Source organism: Lissotriton vulgaris, chromosome 8 (assembly GCF_964263255.1).
Source record: "Lissotriton vulgaris chromosome 8, aLisVul1.2, whole genome shotgun sequence".
Lineage (NCBI taxonomy): Eukaryota > Metazoa > Chordata > Amphibia > Caudata > Salamandridae > Lissotriton > Lissotriton vulgaris.
This window is the reverse complement of record NC_141696.1, coordinates 147878858-147900446: the sequence shown is the minus strand read 5'-3', so window position 1 is coordinate 147900446 and position 21589 is coordinate 147878858. Positions and strand designations below refer to the sequence as shown.

The following is a 21589-nucleotide window of genomic DNA, read 5'->3' as shown; positions in this document are numbered from 1 at the left end:
CGTGGCGCTCTCCGTTGTCTCTGCTGGACAGTATTTCCAAAGCGGCAAGGGGCTCCGTGGTTTTATATTATATATATATATATATATATATATATATATATATATATATATATATATATATATATATATATATATATATACATACATATACATATACATATACACACACATACATACACACAGGGGTTTTCATATATATAGATACACATATACACACACAAACATATATACAGTTTCTCCAATTTTCACCACTTTTTACTACTGCCACATGTGAGGCGGTATCTGTATATTAAAACTAATGTTTACTACATCCATACTAAAACTAATGGTTACTACATTCACCCTGTAAAGTTTTAAAACACACACACATATGCGCACACACACTCGGTGGTAGCCCTTCCAGTAATCATTCACAGCAGTACACTACTATAGCCAGAGTGCCCTTTCAAACATGCACTTCCGCCTTCTTGCTGGTCCTCCAACGCTGGATGGCCCAGGGGTCAACTCAATTAGTTGCTAACCATAAATCCCTCTGTCATCATGGGAGTTTAAAACTAGCAGCATCTGAAATTAATAGAGTGCCTCCTTTAACTGCCTATTGCTTTTATTAAATGCTTCCTCGTGGCCATGCTGGTGCTTTCCTATGATCCAGTGCGTTCCCCGACCCTTGACCCCCGGCAGTGAGCAGAATTCAGCTGCTCTCTGCACAGAAAGGGTTTTGTTCACACAGGGAGATTGATTTTTACAGACCAGACCTTTGCCTGCATCTGCGGTAGGCAGATAATGAGAGAGTGGGTGGGCACCTGTGTCAGTCACGAGACGGTTAGGTTTGCAAGTTAGCCATTTGTCCAACCTATTTAGGCAAGAGTTATCTGAGCAATCCAAAAGATTACAAAACTGTTTATTTAGTGTATGCTTTTAAGTACACATGTTCAATGCTACATTTATGACTTTTGCAGTTGCTTCTGTCGTACATGGAAGCCAAGTGTCTCAAAAAGCATTCTGATGCATGAAACAGATTTTTTTTTAAAGTAATGCAGCTTTCCTGGCCAGCGTTATGTCACCATGGTCACAGAGGACAGACCGCCACTGCAGCAGGGAGAGGTTCAAAAGATCTAACACACACCTTCCCACAACTGCAATGAGAATGGGCTGCTGGGTTTATTCATGCAGTTGACTGGTGACTCTACTCAGCAGGGGGTCGTTTAGGGGTAGCCAGGTGGGCGGGGTTAGAGATATAGTTATATAGGGTGGGGGTCAGGAGTGCAACCTCCTTTGACTGACTCTTGATCCATGGGCAATTAGTGTAGACAGGTGGAAAATTGGAATCTTCATCTGTATCAGTTTATACTTTATCTAGGCCCAGGTGTCCTTGTCTGGTGGAGGGGATGCAGAGCAATTAAAAGAGTTCCCTTGGACTAGTGTCACTAATAGTCACCCTAACTCAATCAGCATTTCATACACACCAGTGTCAAAATCAGGGATCTCCACAATTATAAACACAAAAACATTGCAATTATAAAACCTAAGTTTATACGGAAATATTCTAATGTATTGGTCAATCAATGAAAACTATTAAAAACACAATAAATTTTTTTTTTACATTCATAGTCATCAGAGCAAACAATCCTAATGTGTTAAAAAACAAAAAGAGACAAAGTTGAGTGATTCATTTAAAAAACATCAAGGGTCATTAATCCATTGAAATCTATACACAACGTCAGGCTAGTATTAGCAGATAACAACAAAATAGTTTCTCGGATTTAATTAAAAACAATGGCATTGACGCGTTTCGGTGTGCTGCCTGATATGCACCACCTTTCTCAAGACAACGTAGTTGGTTGTCTCTCGTTTCAATGTTAAAAATTCAATAATCTCTCCATATCAATAAGGCTCAATGTTGTATGCAAGTCCTCCAAATGGCTATACCATAATTATCTGATAGTGGTCCTGGATCTGCCTTTTAAAATTTCTTCCTTAAGTAGTTATTCTCACAGAATGGGTATTATCTCCTCCAATCGTGGATTATCATTAGCAACATTGATGGTCCTATCATTTGAGAATTCCTCATGTATTATTCTGAATCGGTATTGAATCAACCTAACGAAGTAATGGAGAAGTCAAGCCCAAGGAGACCGTAATTTGCAGCCGTCACAGTGGTGCTTCGTGGTTCGGTTCCAAGATATGGTGAACCTTTGTTAAAAGCGGCGTTCAAATTCACGTCTCGTCTCGGTTTGTAGTGGAAAAAAAAATACAGACAGAGGTTTTAGGGGCCATTAGGAAGGTGAGATGGGTGCAGTATGGGGCAAGGTGGGCATGTGAGGGAGGTGCTAAGCATGCTGTGTGCGTTAGGGAGGGAGGACGTGCTCAAAAGCAGGGTTTTGGGGCAGGGCTGCTATCCAAGGGCCCAACAAAATCAGGACCTACCAGTGGGAGACGTCTCGCCATCAGCGTTCTCCACGCTGAGAAGAGCTGAGTAATGATGCTGCTTCATCCCAAAAAGGAGGATTATGGGAGTGGCAGCTGAACTGAAGAAGCTGAAGGCAAAGAGGCTGGGTAAGTGGGAGGGGCCAGAGTGGGCCTGCCTTATCATAGGGCGATCAAAATACAATCCCGGCAAAGGGGGCCGGGCAGAGACTGCACTCACCCCCTCAGTTAGCTATGGCTCCATTATACCAGCAAGAAGAGAGGAGGAGGTTGTTATGTGGCCTCTCTGACAGCACAGGGAGAAGATTTTTCAAATGGTCCATTTGCAAAAACTACACAGTAGTTGTATGATGGGGTGGGATGGGGTGTGGAATAGATCGAAATATTAATTGCATGATGAGTTAGTGCTAGATAAGCCTTGCCTCCTGTACGGCATCAAGTGACCCGCAGTAGAACCAGCAAATGTGCATCAGAGGAGCGCAGCAGACAAGAGGGAGTACCCCTCTTGAATTTATTAGCCAGATAGGCTGGTCCCATTCCATGCGCTGTTTCGAGTACGAGGCAGAGTGATGCGAACTTCACTCACTTTTCAACTGGAAGCCAGTGCAGATGTTTTGGGGTCGCTGAAGAAGACGCAACAAGGAAGGTCCAACATCATCTTGCTTGCCACATTCTTGATGCCTTGCAATTTCCTTAACAGTCCCTTGTCCGCACCAAATATATGGAATTGCAGTAATTGAAGGGGCTGAGGTTATTCACCTAGATCACCACCCGACAGCCCTGCATGCATTATGAGGATGACAGCAATCAGATGGAAGAGAGAGAGATTCAGGAGAGCGCGGCGATTCGTGAAGGAGAGTGGACACAATGGAAGGATATATGGGGGCTTTGAGGCAGTTCTTTGTCAAAGGAAGTTTGGTGCATTGCAGGTGTCAAGTGCAGACATGAGCAGGAAGCAGTCAGAACACCTTACAGAGAGAATGAGGATTGGAAGGAAGCGGGGAAAGAACTTTACAACAAGGGACGGGGAAGTGGTGGTCTGAATGGAAGGTGGCGGTGTCTCGGGAGCCAAGAGAGACAAAAATGGGTTGGTGTTGGAGAAAGAATCAAGGAAACCAGGCAGGGGGCAATGGCCCTAGAGCCAAGGGGTGCTGATAAGGCAGTAGGGTCAGATCCAACATCAGGAGGCAAGAGCAACAAAGTTGGTGGTGATGGTGAAATGAGTGGACTAGAAAGGAAAGAAGATGACAAGAAACTGGGATGGGAGCAAGAAGGCTGAAGTATAAGAGGTTGCCATACATGGTAATAACAATGCCCTTGGGGGCTGATTTATCTACCAGTATGAAGGAGAAAATATGGCGGAGAGAAATTGTGGATATCTACAAACTATTACACCCCCGGCGTCCCTGTAAATATCAAGGGAAGGACATCAGCATTTTTTATTTATGCTAGAGTGTACTGCAAGCGTTACACTGATAGGGCAGTGGCTTTGCTTAAATACACTGATAGGACAAGCACAGTTGGAGTTTGGGGATTAGCGTGGTATAGATAAGGCAAGAAATTGAGGGCACATTTGAGCGTCAATACAGAAAAGCCCAGGGGAAGGTTGACTCTAAATTGTGATTGCAGTGAATGGCCTCGGCTGCACATAGAGCATGTGACCTTCAGAGTCAATATCAGCCTTTTCTAGATTGTCCTATCCATGGCTGAATGGGAAGTTATGGAAAAAGACAGCCGTGGGTTCAGGGCGTGCATGTTGGGGATTTAACAGAGGGGTTTGTTTTTCAGCCAGTTCTGCTGTTACAGGCATGAATGTGCTACCTATGTGGGGGGAAGGCACCTGCTTATAAAATGTTTTGAAGTGGTGGAGGGCGCAGTGGAGAGCGTCCATAGGTAAGGGACAACAGGCTCCGGCTTCTAACAAAGACCCCTACACTGGCTCAGCTTGATAGGATGTTGGGTTGGTGAGGTGGGTGGTGTGTTGTCCAGCAAGCTTGAAGGTTGTTTCTGTGAGGTGTATAGGTTGGGATGTCAAGGTCCTTGGCAGCATTGTTGGTCAGACAACTTGAAATCAGCAAAGGAGCTCCAATCAGTGGTAAAAGAAAAATTGAGAAATATGGTGCAAGAAGAGAGAATTGAAGGCCAGATATTTGGCCCTTAACTGAATTGATGGCTTATGATAGGTTGTCTAGATTTAAATATTGTTTTTTTAGTACACAGCACATCCCAAGAACGAACAATGATATTGTTGATGCTTTCTTGTTTGCGGTGGCAAGGGTTGAAGTTTGGCCTCAGGGACGAAATGGGGAGACAGAGGAGCCACGGGACATTTGGTCAGTGGAGTAGGAGCATACAGGAGCCTGTTGAACAGACTGTATCAGCAACTACTATACGGTCCCATTTGCCGTCTTCAAGGGAGTTTTTCAGGAATGTGGAGATGGAAGAGAGAAAATGGCAGAGAGGTCATGGAGCCGCTAAGTGAAGATCCGATGCGTGTTGTATTAACTTTAATTAACAGAGGATTATCAGTTGTTAATATTGCTGGAAATTAGTCAGGTTCGCCGTTTTATGCGAAGGTGGTTGGGAGGTTATGACCCACTGGTTAGCAAACTGGTGAGGAAAGTGCCAGTCAGTTGGTAAAAGGGAATGGAAAAATCTAGGCAGCTGGAGGTTTGGCCAGTTGTAAGGGAGGAACATTTTTGCGTTTTTGTTTTGTTCTAGGTTACATACAAGGCCCAGCATTAGAAAACAATTGTGAAATTATATTGTTGGGCATTTCTTGGTATGGTGAGCAATAAGGTTCGCTTGTTAACCGTTCAAATGGTTAATCGTTGAGACTCCCAAGTAGTAAACATGAGGTGTATTGGTAAGGCATGGGCAGGATAAGGTGGTGGTAGGTGAGGAAGTTACTGGCAGGACTTCTTGAGGGCAGAGGATGCTAGGATTCCTTAAAATTGCATATGGGAGAAAATTTTCAGGTTCAGCCGTCCAGCCTCTCTTTGCTGAAGAACATGAAAGAGGACCTGGTAAGGTTGAAGAGGCTATGGGCTAGCATAAGCATCGTGTGGACAGAATATGTTCCGAGAAGGGTATGGAATGGTGGTCTCAAACACACTGCCATAAACAAAGGTCTGTTTCCTGCCCCCTAATCTGCATTTGTTCTGTTGAGCTGACTGTTGACTGCTACTGTCTTTTTTCTTTGCTCCGTAGTGTGGGGACACACTGGCCTCAGTGTAACCAGGCGCTTTATAAATGTAATTATTATTTATTTATTATTATTCTTCAAAGAGAGACACAAATTAAATACAGAAATAAGAGTCTTTAGCCCAGGGTTAAAATTGTAATCAGATCCCACTTTATATCGCTCAGATGGAGTGCATCTGTCCCTTTTTGGAAATGCTCATTATTTAATGGACTTGCAGGAATTGGTTGCATGTTTTGCTGGGCAAGGGGTTATGGCATTGAATGTTACAGTGAGAAAGCAATATTCAGTGTCTTTGGTGACTGTGGTGGCAAGAAAACCCCTTACCTGGGCTTTCCTTGTTGGCGGTAGTTGCTGGGGTGGGGGGAGGGGGGGGGGGGGGGGGCTGGTGAATCATTGGTGGGCAGATCTACCTTCTGGGTGTAGGGGGAGCATAGACGGTGGGCTGGGCGAGAGGTTCTGGAGAGCTGAGGCAGGTTACGGTGGGAGGTAGCTTTAAAAGGTTGGTACCTTACGTGGGTGATGTGCCTGTGGAAAAGAATGGCTGCGAGATGGGAACTGTAAGTGTTGCATGTGACTGAGATTTTTGGAGATTCTGTGGCATTTTTGGGGCAGGTTAAGGGCGGGGGATGGTACTTCGTTACTAATAATGTGGCCTTTTGTCACTATGCAGAGGTCATGGTTTCATGTAACATTTCGCCCATACAGAGGGACCAGCAAATTATTCAAGGTCAGCTTCTCACTATAAACTCAGGGCCATGCGCTGCACTACCTCAACGCCCCCCTGCCCCCCCCCACCCCCCACCCCAAATAACAAAAAATCAGCTCCAGCACATTTGGTTCAAATTCACCACTATTGACATGTTCACTTAATTCCGCATCCACACTTTGGAAAGCACATCACATCTAGCCACTACAAGCCAGCATATCCTTCCTTCGACAGATGTGTTTCTTATCATATGCCTGTTGATATCCCATCAAGGAAATGTTAGCGCCAGCGCACTTCTAAAGTTCAATGCATAACAGCTTCTTAGCAGCGCTCTCATCTCTGAAGAACATGGTGGCATTTCTAATCCCCATTCAGAGGGCAAAGTGAGAAGCCACCCTACCGAGGGAACCACTCAAGCCTACACGTACATCTGCAGCTAACTTAATCCGTGTGGCTCCCTTTCTTTAGTACCCAAGAGCAGCATGTCATACATTACAGGTAAGTCACAGGTTACACAAAGTTTCTCCCACAAGAGAGAGTTATTTCAGTTTTATATCATCACTACACCAGTAGTAATGGCAAGTGAGAACATACACGTAGACTTGGGCTTATGAATCTTGGGAGCAAGCCTCTGGAACTATCCAGCCCGAACCTACAGTACGGAAGACTATCAACTTTTTCTTACAAACTTTAAAGAGGATTCCCCTTGCCTTGGCAGCCATTTTGTAGCCCATCCTAAACACTCCGCCATGTTCACAAAAGTTTCAGAACTGTCCGAAAAAACACAACATAGAACAAGATCAGCACCTCTCAAGGAGAATTTTTTTCGTGGAACACATACTCTGCAATGAAGAATTTCCCATAAAAAAGAGGTGCTTCAACTATACCTGAAAATTAGGAATCTATATGCACAAAACAGCTTGAGCCCAATAGGACAATGCGGAGTACGAACATTCGTGAGATCTCTCAAGTTTAGCTAAAACGGAGATGCCAGATAAATGCTCACCTTTTTTAAATGCAAGTAATGACGATCACACTGCCTTAGGACTAGCCAAGCAAACTATTTAACAGAAGCTTATTTATTGTCAGGGGCAAATCATATTTCAGGTAAGCATCACAGAAATCAAAGCAATGCAGTTATTTGTGACTACAATAAACACTGTTTCGAACAGATGATAGGTTAAAATTAATTTACACATAAATATTAGTAAACCAATTTCACATAAGAAATTAAATTAAAAAGAAAGAAAAGAAATATGCTTGCCTTCGTTAACTATATCCTGCACAGTGTTGGTAGGACTCTACCTTTGCAATGCAATAATTCACTGAACAAAATAGCATTTGTATTAAAAGATCTGCATTGCCTGCCTCAGTCGGCTACGCTGTTTCTCCTTCATATACCAAGGTGTCAGCTAACAGGAGAAGATTTTGTGCAAAAATGAAGATTAACCACAGCTATCACCATATATAAAGGCACACATCTCTGATGGACAATCGACTCCAGCTTTCTACATCAGCTCAGAAGAGCCGCCATTTTGGTTTAACATACTGTTACAACAGAAGATTATCCAAGATCTTACCTGTGCATAGTCTTTTTCAATTGCAGACTTCTTCTGGCTAAACGTCCTATAAAACAAAGAAAAAGTTTAGAAAAACGTATGATCATGCCCTATTTTTAAAATATGTAAAAACAACAATGGTACGGCTCAAACTGTGTAGGCCATCCAATGCGGTTTGCATTTTAGCTTCCTGGACAGTGTATTATGGGTATGAGGTACAAGAGAAAGAATATATTATCAGCTTCTGGAGCTAGACTGTCCCAAAAAACCATTTTAAAATAACATTTTTTAATACTGACTGTGGCTCTGAAGATGAGCCCATCCGCGAATTGAAAAGGCCAGGAACAAAGCCCAATTTAAAAAAAAATCAATTCCATCTCAGCACCTCTGGAGAAGAATAAAGCAGTCTCTAAGCCAATGATCCTCCAGAAATCCATTTAGAATTACTTTTGCAAGACCCATACTAATGTATCAATAGTACACCATTATTCTTCAATAAAAAAAAGGGATGAGGATCGACTAGATGAATTTCATGAAAGGGTAATAACTGGTCCTATTTTTAGCCATTATTACATTAATAATTAACTTAAAAAGGATAAAAGGAGGAAATGGCTGTACTGGGTCTTTTCCAGTACATTAAGTAATTTAAATAAAAAGAATAAACTAAAACATATATACTCCAAAAAGAAATTCGTCATTCACACGAATAATGTCTTGAAGTTAATGAAAAAAATAGTACAAAAATAGGGCTCTGTCTGACATTAATTACTCCCATTAATCACCAGAGATTAATCTCAAAATGTTTAAAGACCCTGAGATTAACATGTGGGCCCGCTCCAGCCACCTGCTCCTCACTCCACAACAGTGATTGCACTGGAGGTCAGTGGCACAGTAAAGCTTGAACTAAGGCCCAGTGCTCCCTGCATGCATGGAGCGACTCTGTTCACTGAAAACAAACGGCAATGGTTTACTTTGATATTAACCAGATCGATGCTGATGACAGAACCGCTCCGTCATCAGCTGCGGTTGGGCTGTGCTGATGACGGAGCGGTTCCGTCATGGCCCGGCCGCCGCGCCTGCGCGGCGCTGATTTCACGCTTGCGCGGCTCGTTCTATTGAGCGGGGCGGGCCATGACGGAACCGCTCCGTCACGAGCACAGCTCAACCGCGACTGGTGACGGAGCGGTTCTGTCACCAGCATGCGGCCGCCCCGCCCTGTTAGCGCTGTAGCGGAATAGCCGCCGCAGCAAAAGGGTTAATGCCATAATTTAACACAGTTACCAACAGATGAATGGGGCAGCCACGGATTTGTATTGAACGCATCCAAGGCCTGGGACTCTCTCCCCTCTTGTTATCCAACCTCAGCCTAATCTGTCAGCCTTCAGGAAGGCTCTCAAAACATGGCTTTTTACTTTACATTAATTTCTAGCCACCAAAGTTTGCTCAGGTTGCTCACTCAGCTAGCGCCAGGACACCATATTGGTATTCAAGCGCTTTATAAAATTAACATAATACGAACTAACGAGTAATCAAAATAATGAAGAGACCTTGCAGCTTAAGTTATCAATGAACTGGTATTTCGTGCAGTAAGAAGAACAAAAGTGCTCTGTTGGGCATAGAGTACCACGATGAAACAGTAAGCGAAGATGTGCATACAAAGAGAAAAAACAAAGGCCGACAAGTTGTACAGTAGTTGCAGTAAATACATCTTCGCGCTTTCAGTCTCAGCTAAACAAAAACATTGCATTAACTTCCTCTTCTCCTTTAGGCTAACAGCAGAGGAGCCCGGGTCATTATTAATCAACGAAAAACTTTAAGGTGGATGAAATGGTTGAGACGATGGCAACTTTACGGTGGATGAAATGGTTGAGACGATGGCACCTCATATTCTAGACCCTGAGAATCTAAACTGCAAGTGAATTAAATAGCTGTGAAGCCAAAAAAAAACCCAAAAAATAAGCCTCCAAAGTAGGACCCAAGAAGACATTGACTTACATAGGCTGCATTGGGTTTATATTGTGACATTTATGTTTGATGCTTCAGACTCCTGCTTAGGCAGTCAGAGGTTTATTTGTCTTGTATGTTTTTCTGAGAGCCTCCTTCTACTCCATAATGCCAACATCAGGCCTAAAAAATCCCATTGGCGGCTGACTGCCCTTTCCTTCATTTGCTCTCAGAATAAAAAACCAAAAACAAATATAGATAAGAGAGAACTCCCCCTTCACCATCAATAACTATTCATTTTTCTTTCATGGATATCACCATTTATCTAAATTCTAGACACTGAAGTGTTTACATTCCCGAAATAATGGACCAAATATAAGAATTGTAGGCATGGAATTTTGAACTTCCTCTCCACAAATGCAAAGTGAAGCTCTGTGCAGACTGAGTTACCACAAGAATGAAAGGCTTCCCTGTGAGGGCGCCAAGAATCCAAGGATTGGTTTCCCTATTTGCAAGAAGGCTCACTGAGCAACAAAGGGCATATCGAACATTTTTAAGTTGAGATGGGACGAGGTTATCCTTCGTGCATGCATCTAGGACAGAATGGGGGAGATCTATATTCATTGTGTTTTTTAAAAAAAAGGCGGATTTGCATGTCATATTGCGCCAAGAGATTTCAATTATATCAAATGTGACATTTCTGTGTATCTGAATTCCCAGTGAAGATGGATGGATGGATATGTAGATCATAACTTACAGAGACTTACTGATGCTGGCCCACTAAATGCGTGACAATATGCCTCTGGATGACGTGGTTATCTTATTTCAAATTTCCTACCTATCAACCAACTATATTCAACTGATGACTTCAAGAAGATGACTTAAGTCACTCATAGGACAGGCGGCCATTCTACTTCCCAGGAAATCTTTTAAAGGTTTGAGGTGTCAGTGGGTTGTCCCACTCAAGCAAACATAAGATCTTTTATGACTGCTATCAAATGTGGTCCGTGAGACCAAGACAATTTCTCTGGCAGGGCGATTTGAGGTGTTCCTGTTGCAACGTAACTGTATACTCAGAAGCATGTCTATTTCTTTGACAAAACATAGCAGAACTGAGCTACTGGAGCTACTTTCCAGGCAGCACTGCCGTGTTTCCTAGTGCTACTCTCAGGGCAGAACTATGGTTTTCTCTCAATTCAGACCTATGTTTTTTTCCCCAGTGCTATTCTCAAGACAGAAATATGGCTTTCTCCCAGTGCGACTTACTCTCTAGGCAGAACTACGGTTTTCTCTCAATGCCACTCTCAAAGCAGAACTATGTTTTTTTCCCGGTGCTATTCTCAAGGCAGAACTATGGTTTTCTATTCTCCAGAAAAATGTTGATTTTCGCTCAGGCTACTCTCCAGGGAGCACTTTAGGCTTGCCTGGTGCTATTTAGCAGAATTATGATTTCCCAATGCTACCCTCTAGGCAGTACTATGGTTTTCGCAAGTGTTACTCTCCAAGGCGAAATTTGACTTACCCCAGTGTAATGGTCCAGAGAGAACTTATGCGTTCCCTAGGGTTACTCTCTATAGAGAACGTTAGCGTCCCCCAGTGCTAGTCTGCAAGCAGGACTATGGTTTTCCAAATGCTGCTCTCCTGACAAAAATATGGTGTTCCCAGTTCCTCCTCTCCAAGGCGAAATTTGACTTTCCCCAGTGTACTCTCAGACAGAACTTTGGTATTTCCAAGTTCTGCTCTCCAAGCAGAACTATGGTTTTCCCAATTGCTATTTTGCAGGCAGATCTATGGTTTCCCCAGTGCTACTTTCCAGTGAGAACTTTGTTGTGTCTCAATGGTACTCTCCAAACAGATCTTCGGTTTCCCCAAGTGCTGCTCTCCTCTGCAGGCAGAATTATGGGATGCCTTCGTGCTACTCTGCAGGTAATAGGTACACAGTACTGAAAGGAGCATTCACTGCTATATCAAAGTGTCTCAAAGTCTAACCTTCAAAATGGGACTTCAGGCTCTGGTCTTCGAAAAATCTCAAGAAAGCGGCCAAGCAAAGTTTTGTATATTAATGAGCAAGAAAGATTTTTAAAGTTGACAAAATAGTTACACTGACCCTTTTATGCTCTACAGTAGTAATCCAATAATTCCTTTCATTCGTTTCCGCTTTGGAGGTAGTGTTAGCAGCTGTTACAATGTTAGGCCAGGGAAGGAATTGGAAAATATTTGGAGTGAGAATAATTACAGGCATGATTACCCACTACTTACATTTTTTAAAATGATATGCTTAAAAGAATTACATGAAATAGTGCCCTTTTGAAACAAATCTACTTGTGCTAGGACAGTAAAACAAACACAATGTTGGAATCCGAGCCCACCTGCAAAGTCTAGACATCCACACGGTTTAAAAACAAAGCCACCATGGAATATTATTCTAAAATTTCCTTCAAACAGAAAGGAAGGCTTAGACATGCTTAAGCTCATAATTTGTGGTTATAAGTGTGGCACCAATCAGTGATAGGAAACAGCCCAACACAAAATAATTGCATGTGTTGAAAGATATCTGAAAATGTAAAAGATATGAGAAAACTCTATTTAAATGTTTTTTTTTCTAATGGACATCTTCAACCGCAGAAACCAAATTATTAGTTAACAGAGGCAGAATGTTTTTTTTTGTACTACATAGTTTCAGTAGTAAAGATGAGGGCACAACTGGGCATGTAAAAGAGCAAATGTTTGAAGGAGAAGGGGTATTCAAAGTGATGGTGTTTACCTTAAAAGGCTTAAACCAATTAGCGTATAATTTACAGTGCCAATTTCAGACTTATTTGAAAAACTTTTTAATAATGTTCCTACTTGTCAACTCTGCTCAACCCATATGTGTGGTACAATGTTTGATAACAAGTTAGGGGCATGATAATTAATATTTAGCATTTGATTTGTTTTTTAAATTAACTTTTAATGTATTACATTATAAATAACAATGTAGGCAATTTATTTTCGAGTGTGGAAAGTAGTACTACGAGAGTTTTATTTTATGTATTATTACATGCCTTTGAGCATTGGCTCCAAATAGTAAAATTTCCTAATAGTAAAACTTAAGAGGGCACAGTCCTTTGTATCTGTACTAACTGTGTACGGCTGTTCCTGGAATAATCCCCTTTTAGATTTTTTGGAGAACAATTCATAAAGCCATGTACGAGTACTAAAATGAGTACTACATGAGTACTTCTTCACATGCTCCAAAATGTCTTTGCAAAGAAGGCCCATATATGTTTAATATCACTAGCATTTCAGGCCTAGAATGCCAAAGCGCAGAATCGGGCGGCGGATGAGAAAGCAGAGACGCGCACCCTCACTCCATTTCCGATGGTTTCCAATCACTGCATTGATTTCCAGTTCAGTGAGTGTTAATAGCGCCCTAAGGGAAGTGGCGGCTTGGACAGCTAATTTCCTATTGTAACTGCTGTCCTAGAATGTTTGTGCCACTTTCCCTCATAAGCCCAGGAGACATATTTGCAATTCTAGCTAGCTGTGGGAGAAATCACAATGTTTTCATCCTAAAGTTTGTGTACTTTTCAAGAAAAATCATAACTAACCAAAGAGAAAAATGATGTGAATTTATGCAAAACATGTCTAACCGGAAGAACAAAAACTACATGAGATTAAGCTCCAGTAATAACATTTTCAAATGGGCCTACTCAGGACTCCAGTCCTAGTATATTTTGGGGAAGGTAAAAAATATTCCATTCATTGTAAAAAATGTTTTAAAATCAGATTGAAATTCTGCAAGTTAGTGTCTCGCGGCAATCCCAGCGACTGTCCCCGGAGAGCATTGCTGAAGGCATGTAGCGATGCATACCAAAAGTTTGCACGGTGGGCATTGGAGGGTGAGACAAGAGACTTCAGGTCTGATGCGGGGAGCACGATCTGAAGATCAGAATCTTCAAGGCAGGTTTGACAAAATCCTATATTTGATAAATTCCTTGATCAACAGAAAACAACATTTTGAAGCGAACCGAACAGGCTTTTAACGTATTAGGGAGAGTCAGCCATCGATCCATTTTTTTGTTGTTGTGGTTATTGACATAAAACTTCGGAGGAACCATTTTTGGAGTGTGGGGAGAGCGAGAGAGGATGAGATATGCCCTGCAGATTCCATTTTAAAACTTGGAATACAAACTCTGATGTATTGAAACACACAGCATTAAGTAGTATTAGGTCAATTAACTCTAAGCAGGAGCGCTTTCACTGATACTTTTCTACTCTGAACACTCAAGAATATGAAACATGTTTTATGAACTGCTAGAATAAATTAAAAATTATACCACACAACACATATTCGAAAAAGTAGCAGTAAAGGTGAAAGAAGTTGAAACAAAGAGAGATACACCACAACTACTCCTACAAGCAACAACAATAGTAAACTAAATTATTAAGAAATAATGGTGTTCTTGTTCTAAAACAAAGCACTGCTCTAGATATGCAATGATCAATAAACAGATGGGTTTTAGGTTTCTCGAGGTAAAGACAGAGTGAAGGAAGACAGATAAAACGCTCCTATCAAAGGTTCATGCTCTCAGTAGCCACGACTACTGATAAGCTGATGGCAAACTCGGATGAGTGACTAGTAACCAGGGAGAGGTGGAGGCCACATCAAGCAAGAAAGGTTAACACCGCCTGGTGCATTTTCCCAGTCTATGCAAGATGACATATGTATGAAAGTTATCCACATGCTGGGATCTTTGGAGTGGACCCTTGATTTTACTTGCCTACAATGAAGTTTGTTTGCATTGATGAAGAGGTGGGGGGGTCACTGTCTGGACTTACTACTGGAATGCTGGAGTACACCCGGATTATCCCAAGAGAAATGCACAGTATTATTGTGAACTAGACCCATGTACAAAATAAAAAATGCATTATATTTATTTTATTATGTTTATTATTATAATTTTTTTTTGTATTGTTTTACTTTGTGCTTTTATGATCTTTTCAAGATCGAATAAAGATTAAAATTGATTGACTGAAAAAAATGTGTTATACTAGAAAAAGATTGTGCCGATTCTTCGCAGGCATTTTCCTATTTCTTTGTTGCCGCAAGAATATAAGTGGAGCTTTACAGTTCAGCAAACTGACACCGGCAACAAAAGGGCGAACCTTCAAATTGCAATATATCATAACTGTTTGTAGCAATTGTTCCAACCCAATAATTTAGAGATTTCAAGAGAAGCAGTACATGGGTGAGAATTTACTAAAAGCCCTTGTTATGCATGGATTAAAGGTGAACAATACAATGATTTAAGTATAGTTATTTTGTAAACACACAGGGTAAAACTGATGAGATTTAAGACCCCCAGCAGGGAAGATTATAGCGCTGCGCGGCCTAAAAGCTTATAAGCAACTGTAATCTTCTAGCTGGCTCAGCTACGCTCGGCAAACACATTAGAAAATAAACTGAATTTTAGAGGTGCTTCTCTTTTGACCCACAGTAGATTTTTTGAATTTCTTCATCTTACAGCGTCAACAGGTAACAGCGCAAAATAGTTAAAATTATGCAAGCCGAAAACATTCTAAATGTATTTTTTTGCAACCATTGATGATGCATTAGGCTGCTGAACTGAGGGAATGCCTTGGATCTTCTACCTAAATAGATCTGTATATGTATGTATATGAGGCTGAAACGCGTCATGGCGGCAGTGCTGGGTTTATGAAATAATCAAGATTTTTCCACGTACATTTAGGTCCGTATCCGTCCTTTATGTCGCGGAGTGTGTGTGTGAGAAAATTATATATATATATATATATATATTCATTCCACTCTTTGGTTCACCTTTCCCCGACCATGCAGGCGCTCCTGAATCGAATGCTTTTCTTTTCTTGGCTTTAAATAAATGGAATTGTGGAGAAAATGCAAAAGGAGTGCGCCCGTTCTTCTTTCTAAACGAAGGAGCAGTGTGGTATATATATATATATATATATTCTCACACACACACTCCGCGACATAAAGGACGGATATATATATAAGCCATGTGATCAAGCTTCGTTCGAAGCGGAACGCGTTATGGTGGCTGGCTGGCTGAAAAATTAAAGCACTATGAGTGAAGCACAGAATTCGGGTTTGCTTTTCGTCATTTACTACTAAGGCATTTACTATTTTTTTAATAGTACTATTTAGGTCATTTTTTTACCCATAAGCACATTTCGTGTTTGGATTGGAGACGCCCATTGCCCTGCGACAATTCTCCTCCCTTTGATGAGGTCAGCAAGAGGAGGAGTCATGACTTTGTAATCGATTCAAAGGTAGGAAGCAGGTACTGAGAATGGGAATTACTGCCTACTTCGAAAAGTATATACTTGGAAAAAGACGCTCTGATATCCTTCGAGATCTTGTTCGCGCTATATAAAACTTTATAAATAAATATGCTTCTTTACGCGTGTTATTCACGCCACAGTGGCAAGGTCAGCCACGACTACAGCCTGTTACTTTTAAGTGCTGTCAGAAGGTTTCAGAGGGGTCTCATCTCCCAGGGACCACATAGATGTGAATAATGATAAAGGATAGAGTGAGGAACTTTTTTACCATTTCAAATACTCCACTCTAAAGGCAGATGAGCTCCATCTGGTATGGAGAGTCTATATTATGTGCTTGTACTCCAGTGCAGACACCCGCAGTCACCCAAACTTACTTACACAGAACTCCCCGTGAGGGATGGTCTCCCCTGCTCTTTAAACATGTCCCAGTCTGTGGTGGTGTTAACGTATTGCAGCAGGAAGCACGGGCGAGGAAGTGATGGAAGTCTCTTGGGGTCCTGGGGAACATTACTGGGAGTCACATGCTTCACCCCGTCCGACGACGGTTGTCCATCCTCTCACCCGTCGAATGAGAGCCAACCCCCTGTCCGCTGGGCTCAGCCCATAAAATTCAGGTATCCTCAACAAGGCCACAGAGGATAGCTAGGTTTACAATCCCTCAACAGTTAAGACCGCTGCACCACAAGGCCTGGGGTCTCCCTTTTTGCATGGTGGCTAAACTGAATGGCATGAGACCAAGAACAAAACAAGCATTTACAAAAAACTTCAGAGAATAGTGAAAGAAAGGCGGCCAACACCATTTCATAAACCATGCAGGCAAACAATGCAGATATTGTCAAACATATTTTAGAGAATGGATCACCAGGAATCAGGACACAGGAAGTATAGAGTGAAATGGAGTCAATGTATTAAAACAAAACAAAAAAACATTTGACAAGGGTGCTCATCAATCTCAGATTTGGGTTAAGAAAGTCTAGGACAGTAATATGTTTTATTTATGTTTGCTCACTAAACCCTTTTCAGTGTCACTGCCACAGGTTAACTGTGAAAAGTGCCAAAATCTAAAAAGGTCTTGTATGTAGTGTTAGTAAGAATCAGAGGGTTCCCAATCCCTGTTTTATATATGAAAACCCTCCATATGAGTGCCAGAGCCACAGTGACCTTAGCAACTATTGACTACTATAGACAAATTTGCTGATAAAAAAAAACAAGTTGCAAAAAGGTGAGCACAGTTGTTTCATGCTTCATTGTTCCTTGAACTTCTCCTCTTGTAGTCTTGCTTGTGTGTTTTCTTCAGAGTGTTACCCGTAACATTCATTTTACGTGTTGCAGTGTAGGGATATTAAATTAAACCGCTATGAGCTTGTGATCAGTGCTGAATAAATGAAGAGGTGAATCTAAGCTTCTTTCATTGTTTTCATCTTAAAACGTGCAGGCTGGTACAGTCTGCTATCTGACTGCACTTCCATCGCCACTACTGTTGGCGCCAACTGCTGTGAACCCTCTACCAGTGCTCTGTGTGCTCTACTCAAAGGCGCCGCCCACCATATCTCACCACCTTAGATCTGTGGGCAGGAGCCAACCACCTCTAACCTGTGAGGCAGCACTGGGGCAGCTGAGACCATCGACAGCTAAGTAGAGACCAGTTCCTTTTCTCCCAGGCACTTAGGGCCTGTGCAAACCTGCACACCATCCTATCCGGGGACCTGCGCAGTAAATCACCCTGAGCGCAGAGAGAACTAACCCGTAGCCGGTTGCTAGTGTTGGCGAAGGAGTCCCTGCTGTGCACAATGATTTGCTGCCTCCATACACAGCTGCATTTTTACAGTCAATGAAACATCGTTGACTTGGCTGGTGCTGAACTCACTGACATTAGCCCAGGACTTTTAAAATGGATTGCTGCAATGGTTCGATTTTCATCCATCCTTGGTTTAACAGTTGCCCAGTTCAAGCCTAATTTGTGCCAACCTTTTTTTAGTTCCAAACTTGTTTTTCCAGTGACATGAACAAAAACAGGAAGCAAGTGGTATCTCTTGGGAACTGGACTATAATGGTGACAGTAACAATGCCTGCTTGCCAACATGCAACGTGACCAACCCTCAACTTTCTTATAGTTTGCAGGACAGCCTCCATTAAGATGGAAGGAGTCACAAAGTGCACAAAATGTTTGTGGATAGACACAACATAATTACTGCTATGCCTACGATCAGAGGAACAAGCGGTGTTCAGGTCTTTACCACAAATTGTACAACGGGGGGCACGCAGTCATGAATTAGTTTGAATTGGCCTGGCTAAGATTGGAGGAGACATTTAAGACTTGTACCATCTCTAGATGGATAGAAGGTTTAAACATGAGCTCAGAGGAAGGTAGTCATCTGACAAATTCCTACATAATTGAGGGTGCTATGCAAGTCTTATAACCTTGGATCAATGGCTTATATACTTATTTGACACCAAATTAAAATTACTGTGACAAGCCAGAAAATACAAGAACAATTTTAGGACCTGTGTGATCCTAATCTGCAGAATGCTATAGCCACTGCCACGCCACTGAATCTCAGAAAAAAGGAAAAGGATAAAAGTCATAAAATTGGACATTTTGCCAGGATTTGTAAGAACACCAAAAGAGGGATCAGGAATATGAAGGGGAAAGCGGCATGCATATATGAAGGAGACGATGGTCTGGGTATTAAGTGGGGGCGTAAGGAAGAATCTGAGGGAGTCAATAGAATGGTTCTATAGCACTTAAGGGATTGTGAAGGAGAGGTGAATGGCCCTCTGTGTCAAACTACTGTGTTGGGGAAGAAATTTCCCTCCTGGTTGCCGCTGTCACTTTGTGGGCTACAGGTACTAAGGAGTTAAATTCCATAGCAGAGAACACGTTCTAGTTGTAAAAGAAGAGAGATTAAATGATTTCGAAATAGATTTTCAGATGATCTGGAGATGTTCAATGGAATTGTTCATAAGGTCAAACTTAAAAAGAGGTTTGTTTCAGTGAGGGAGAGGCTGAGGTAAGTACTGATTGACGTGAAAAACAAATTCAGGGAAGGATAGGTTAATTGTGAAAGTGGATTTTTCAGAGTGGGTGTCGCAAATTGTTCTGGCCAGAAAGGCTGATGCCAAACTAAGGTTCGTGTAGATCTGAAAGCTCGGAATGCCAACTTTTTGACTGACTTCCATCTGCTGTCGAAAATGTATCAAATGGTAGCCACATTTGAGGATGCAAAGGTTTTCTCCACACAGAATCTTAGGTCTACCTATCATCACGTTGTTTTAGGTCCAGAGTCCTACTACTTGTTGCATTTGCAATTCCACTGAGTCTGTACCAATGTAAGAGAATGCCCTTTCGGTTATGCTCTGCAGCTTCTGTTCTTCAGAGGGCAATGTATCAGTTTGTCAAGTGTTTCAGAACAGCATCTTGATCTTTAAAAAAATACATCACTAGGCTCATCAAATAAATCTGCAGGAGGCTGGGCGAGAACAGATCAACACAGAGGGGACAAGTGTAAACTGTTCTATGATAAAGAGACTCTGACACACTGTGTCTGGAGACAGGGTTGTGCTTATGAAGTCACAGGTTGAAGCTATCTCCTAAGGGCTCCTGACCCAGCCAATAAAATCAAACTATTATCATTCACAGAATTCTGAGACTATTACAGCAAGTTCAACTGTGCAAAGAAAAAGGAATCCTGAAGATGCTTATATGGATGGTTGTGGAATTTTGTTAGACTAAATCTCCACATAAAGTTTTTGAACAGATCAGGGCAAAAATTGTTAGTGCAGCAACATTGGAACCCTTTTGTGTGGGGATCAACTGTATTTTAACAGTTGACCAGTGTGTACAGTGTGCTACATTGTGCTATCACATAGAAGGTGTAAGGAAAAGTGGAACGTAGCTTTTGCATTGGGACTGTAAATGGCACTGAGAGAAAGAATGTCTAAGAAAGGACCACAAGCCCCTATTTGGGATTATATCTCCGGGTGGCTTGTAGTTTCCATTTAGAGTATGCTCTGATGGAGGTGAATGTGCAGGCAACTGAATGGCAAAGCTTCCCGGTGACGCAATGGAGTGTGCTGAGATGATCAATATAGATGAGGTGGCCGCTGTGAATAGAGTTATTGCTGGATGAATAAAAGAAGATGAATGGGTGTGAAATGGATGAAAAGGAAAATATGCTCAACTCTGAAGTTCTGGGTCACAAAGGAGTAACAGAACTGTAAGAGTTTACCACTTGGAGGCTCCTTTCTACTACCATATCTCTGATGAATTGGCAACAGATAATATCCTAGTTAAAGCCCAGACACGTGTACCACCATGTAATGTAATGTAATGTAAAAGTACATTTGTAGAGCGCAGCTGTCACTCCGAGGAGCATCATGGTGCTGAAACGGAACCCAGAGAAGGAAGCAGCAAAAAACTTGGTTGACTGCTGGTGGTAAGAGCAGGGAAATCAGATCAGAGTTTTGCAGACAGCATCCGGTGCACTGAAAATCCAGGTTTTTAGGACCTTCCTAAACAGGGACTCGGATGCAATCTGACGGAGTTGTAGAGGGAGTATGTTCCATGCCTTTGAGCCTATCACTGTAAGCGATTTTCCTCCCTTCAAAGCCAGTCTGAAGGCTGGTGATTTCAAAAGATTGGCATTTGCTGATCTTAAACTTCGGGAGGGAAAGTAGCGCTTGAAACAATTCTGTGTTTTAGTCAAGGTCAACCAGGGATGTCCTACATGAAAAGTTGTTGAGGTGACATTTGTGGTAGCCTTGCTTAGATAAGATGGTGGAAGGGTGGATGAGAGTGTTTGTAGAATGGTAACAATGAGTGGATGCTAATGGCTAAATCAGCACCACTCATACCTGTGCCTTGGCCTGATTTACAAAGAAAGTACGTGACTTTCAACATATCTGGACCTTTCCACCGCTAATCCTGTGACTCAACTTTAACAGCTGAGCTTCAAGTGGAGTGGAAATCTTTTTTATTAAGACTTGTTTGCAAAGGAAGGGAATGTTGGCACTCTGAACAAAGATAATACGGCCCAGTTCACTTATTTAAAGCGGAATTTCTGTGTGTACCTATGGCATCAAACACATTTCAACAGCTTTGCATGGCTACCAGTACAACTGACCATTTCATCAGAGTCCTCAAAGACAGCACTGCTTGGCCAAGTCAAAAGGGTTGGAATGGAAGGAGTTCCTTGGAATGAAACTATGGTTATACCATATCATGCCTCATAGGAAATTAATCCTTTTAAGTTGCTCAAGAGTAGAGAAGCAGAAACGATGTTTTGCCCGAGGTGTTTTAATAAGAAATCTAGAGAGGAAGGTGATGTCAGCTGCGCGAGGAAGATGGTCGCTGAAAGAGCGGCCAAGGAGCAAATAATGGTGACGGTTATACTTGACTGTAGAAATGACGTTCAGGTCTAGTGGCATAGGGAGGTCTTGAGTATG

General features: G+C 42.0%; 1 protein-coding gene across 4 annotated transcripts in view; it reads right to left on the bottom strand.

Moving 5' to 3' along the window:
• Positions 1–21589, bottom strand: part of FCHSD2 (FCH and double SH3 domains 2) — a 514252-nt gene that overhangs the window by 384369 nt on the left and 108294 nt on the right. For all 4 annotated transcript variants that reach the window (XM_086933852.1, XM_086933851.1, XM_086933853.1 and 1 more), the window contains exon 3: positions 7919–7964. In XM_086933852.1, coding sequence (XP_086789978.1) covers positions 7919–7964 — 46 coding nt within the window. The remainder of the gene's footprint in view (positions 1–7918; positions 7965–21589) is intronic.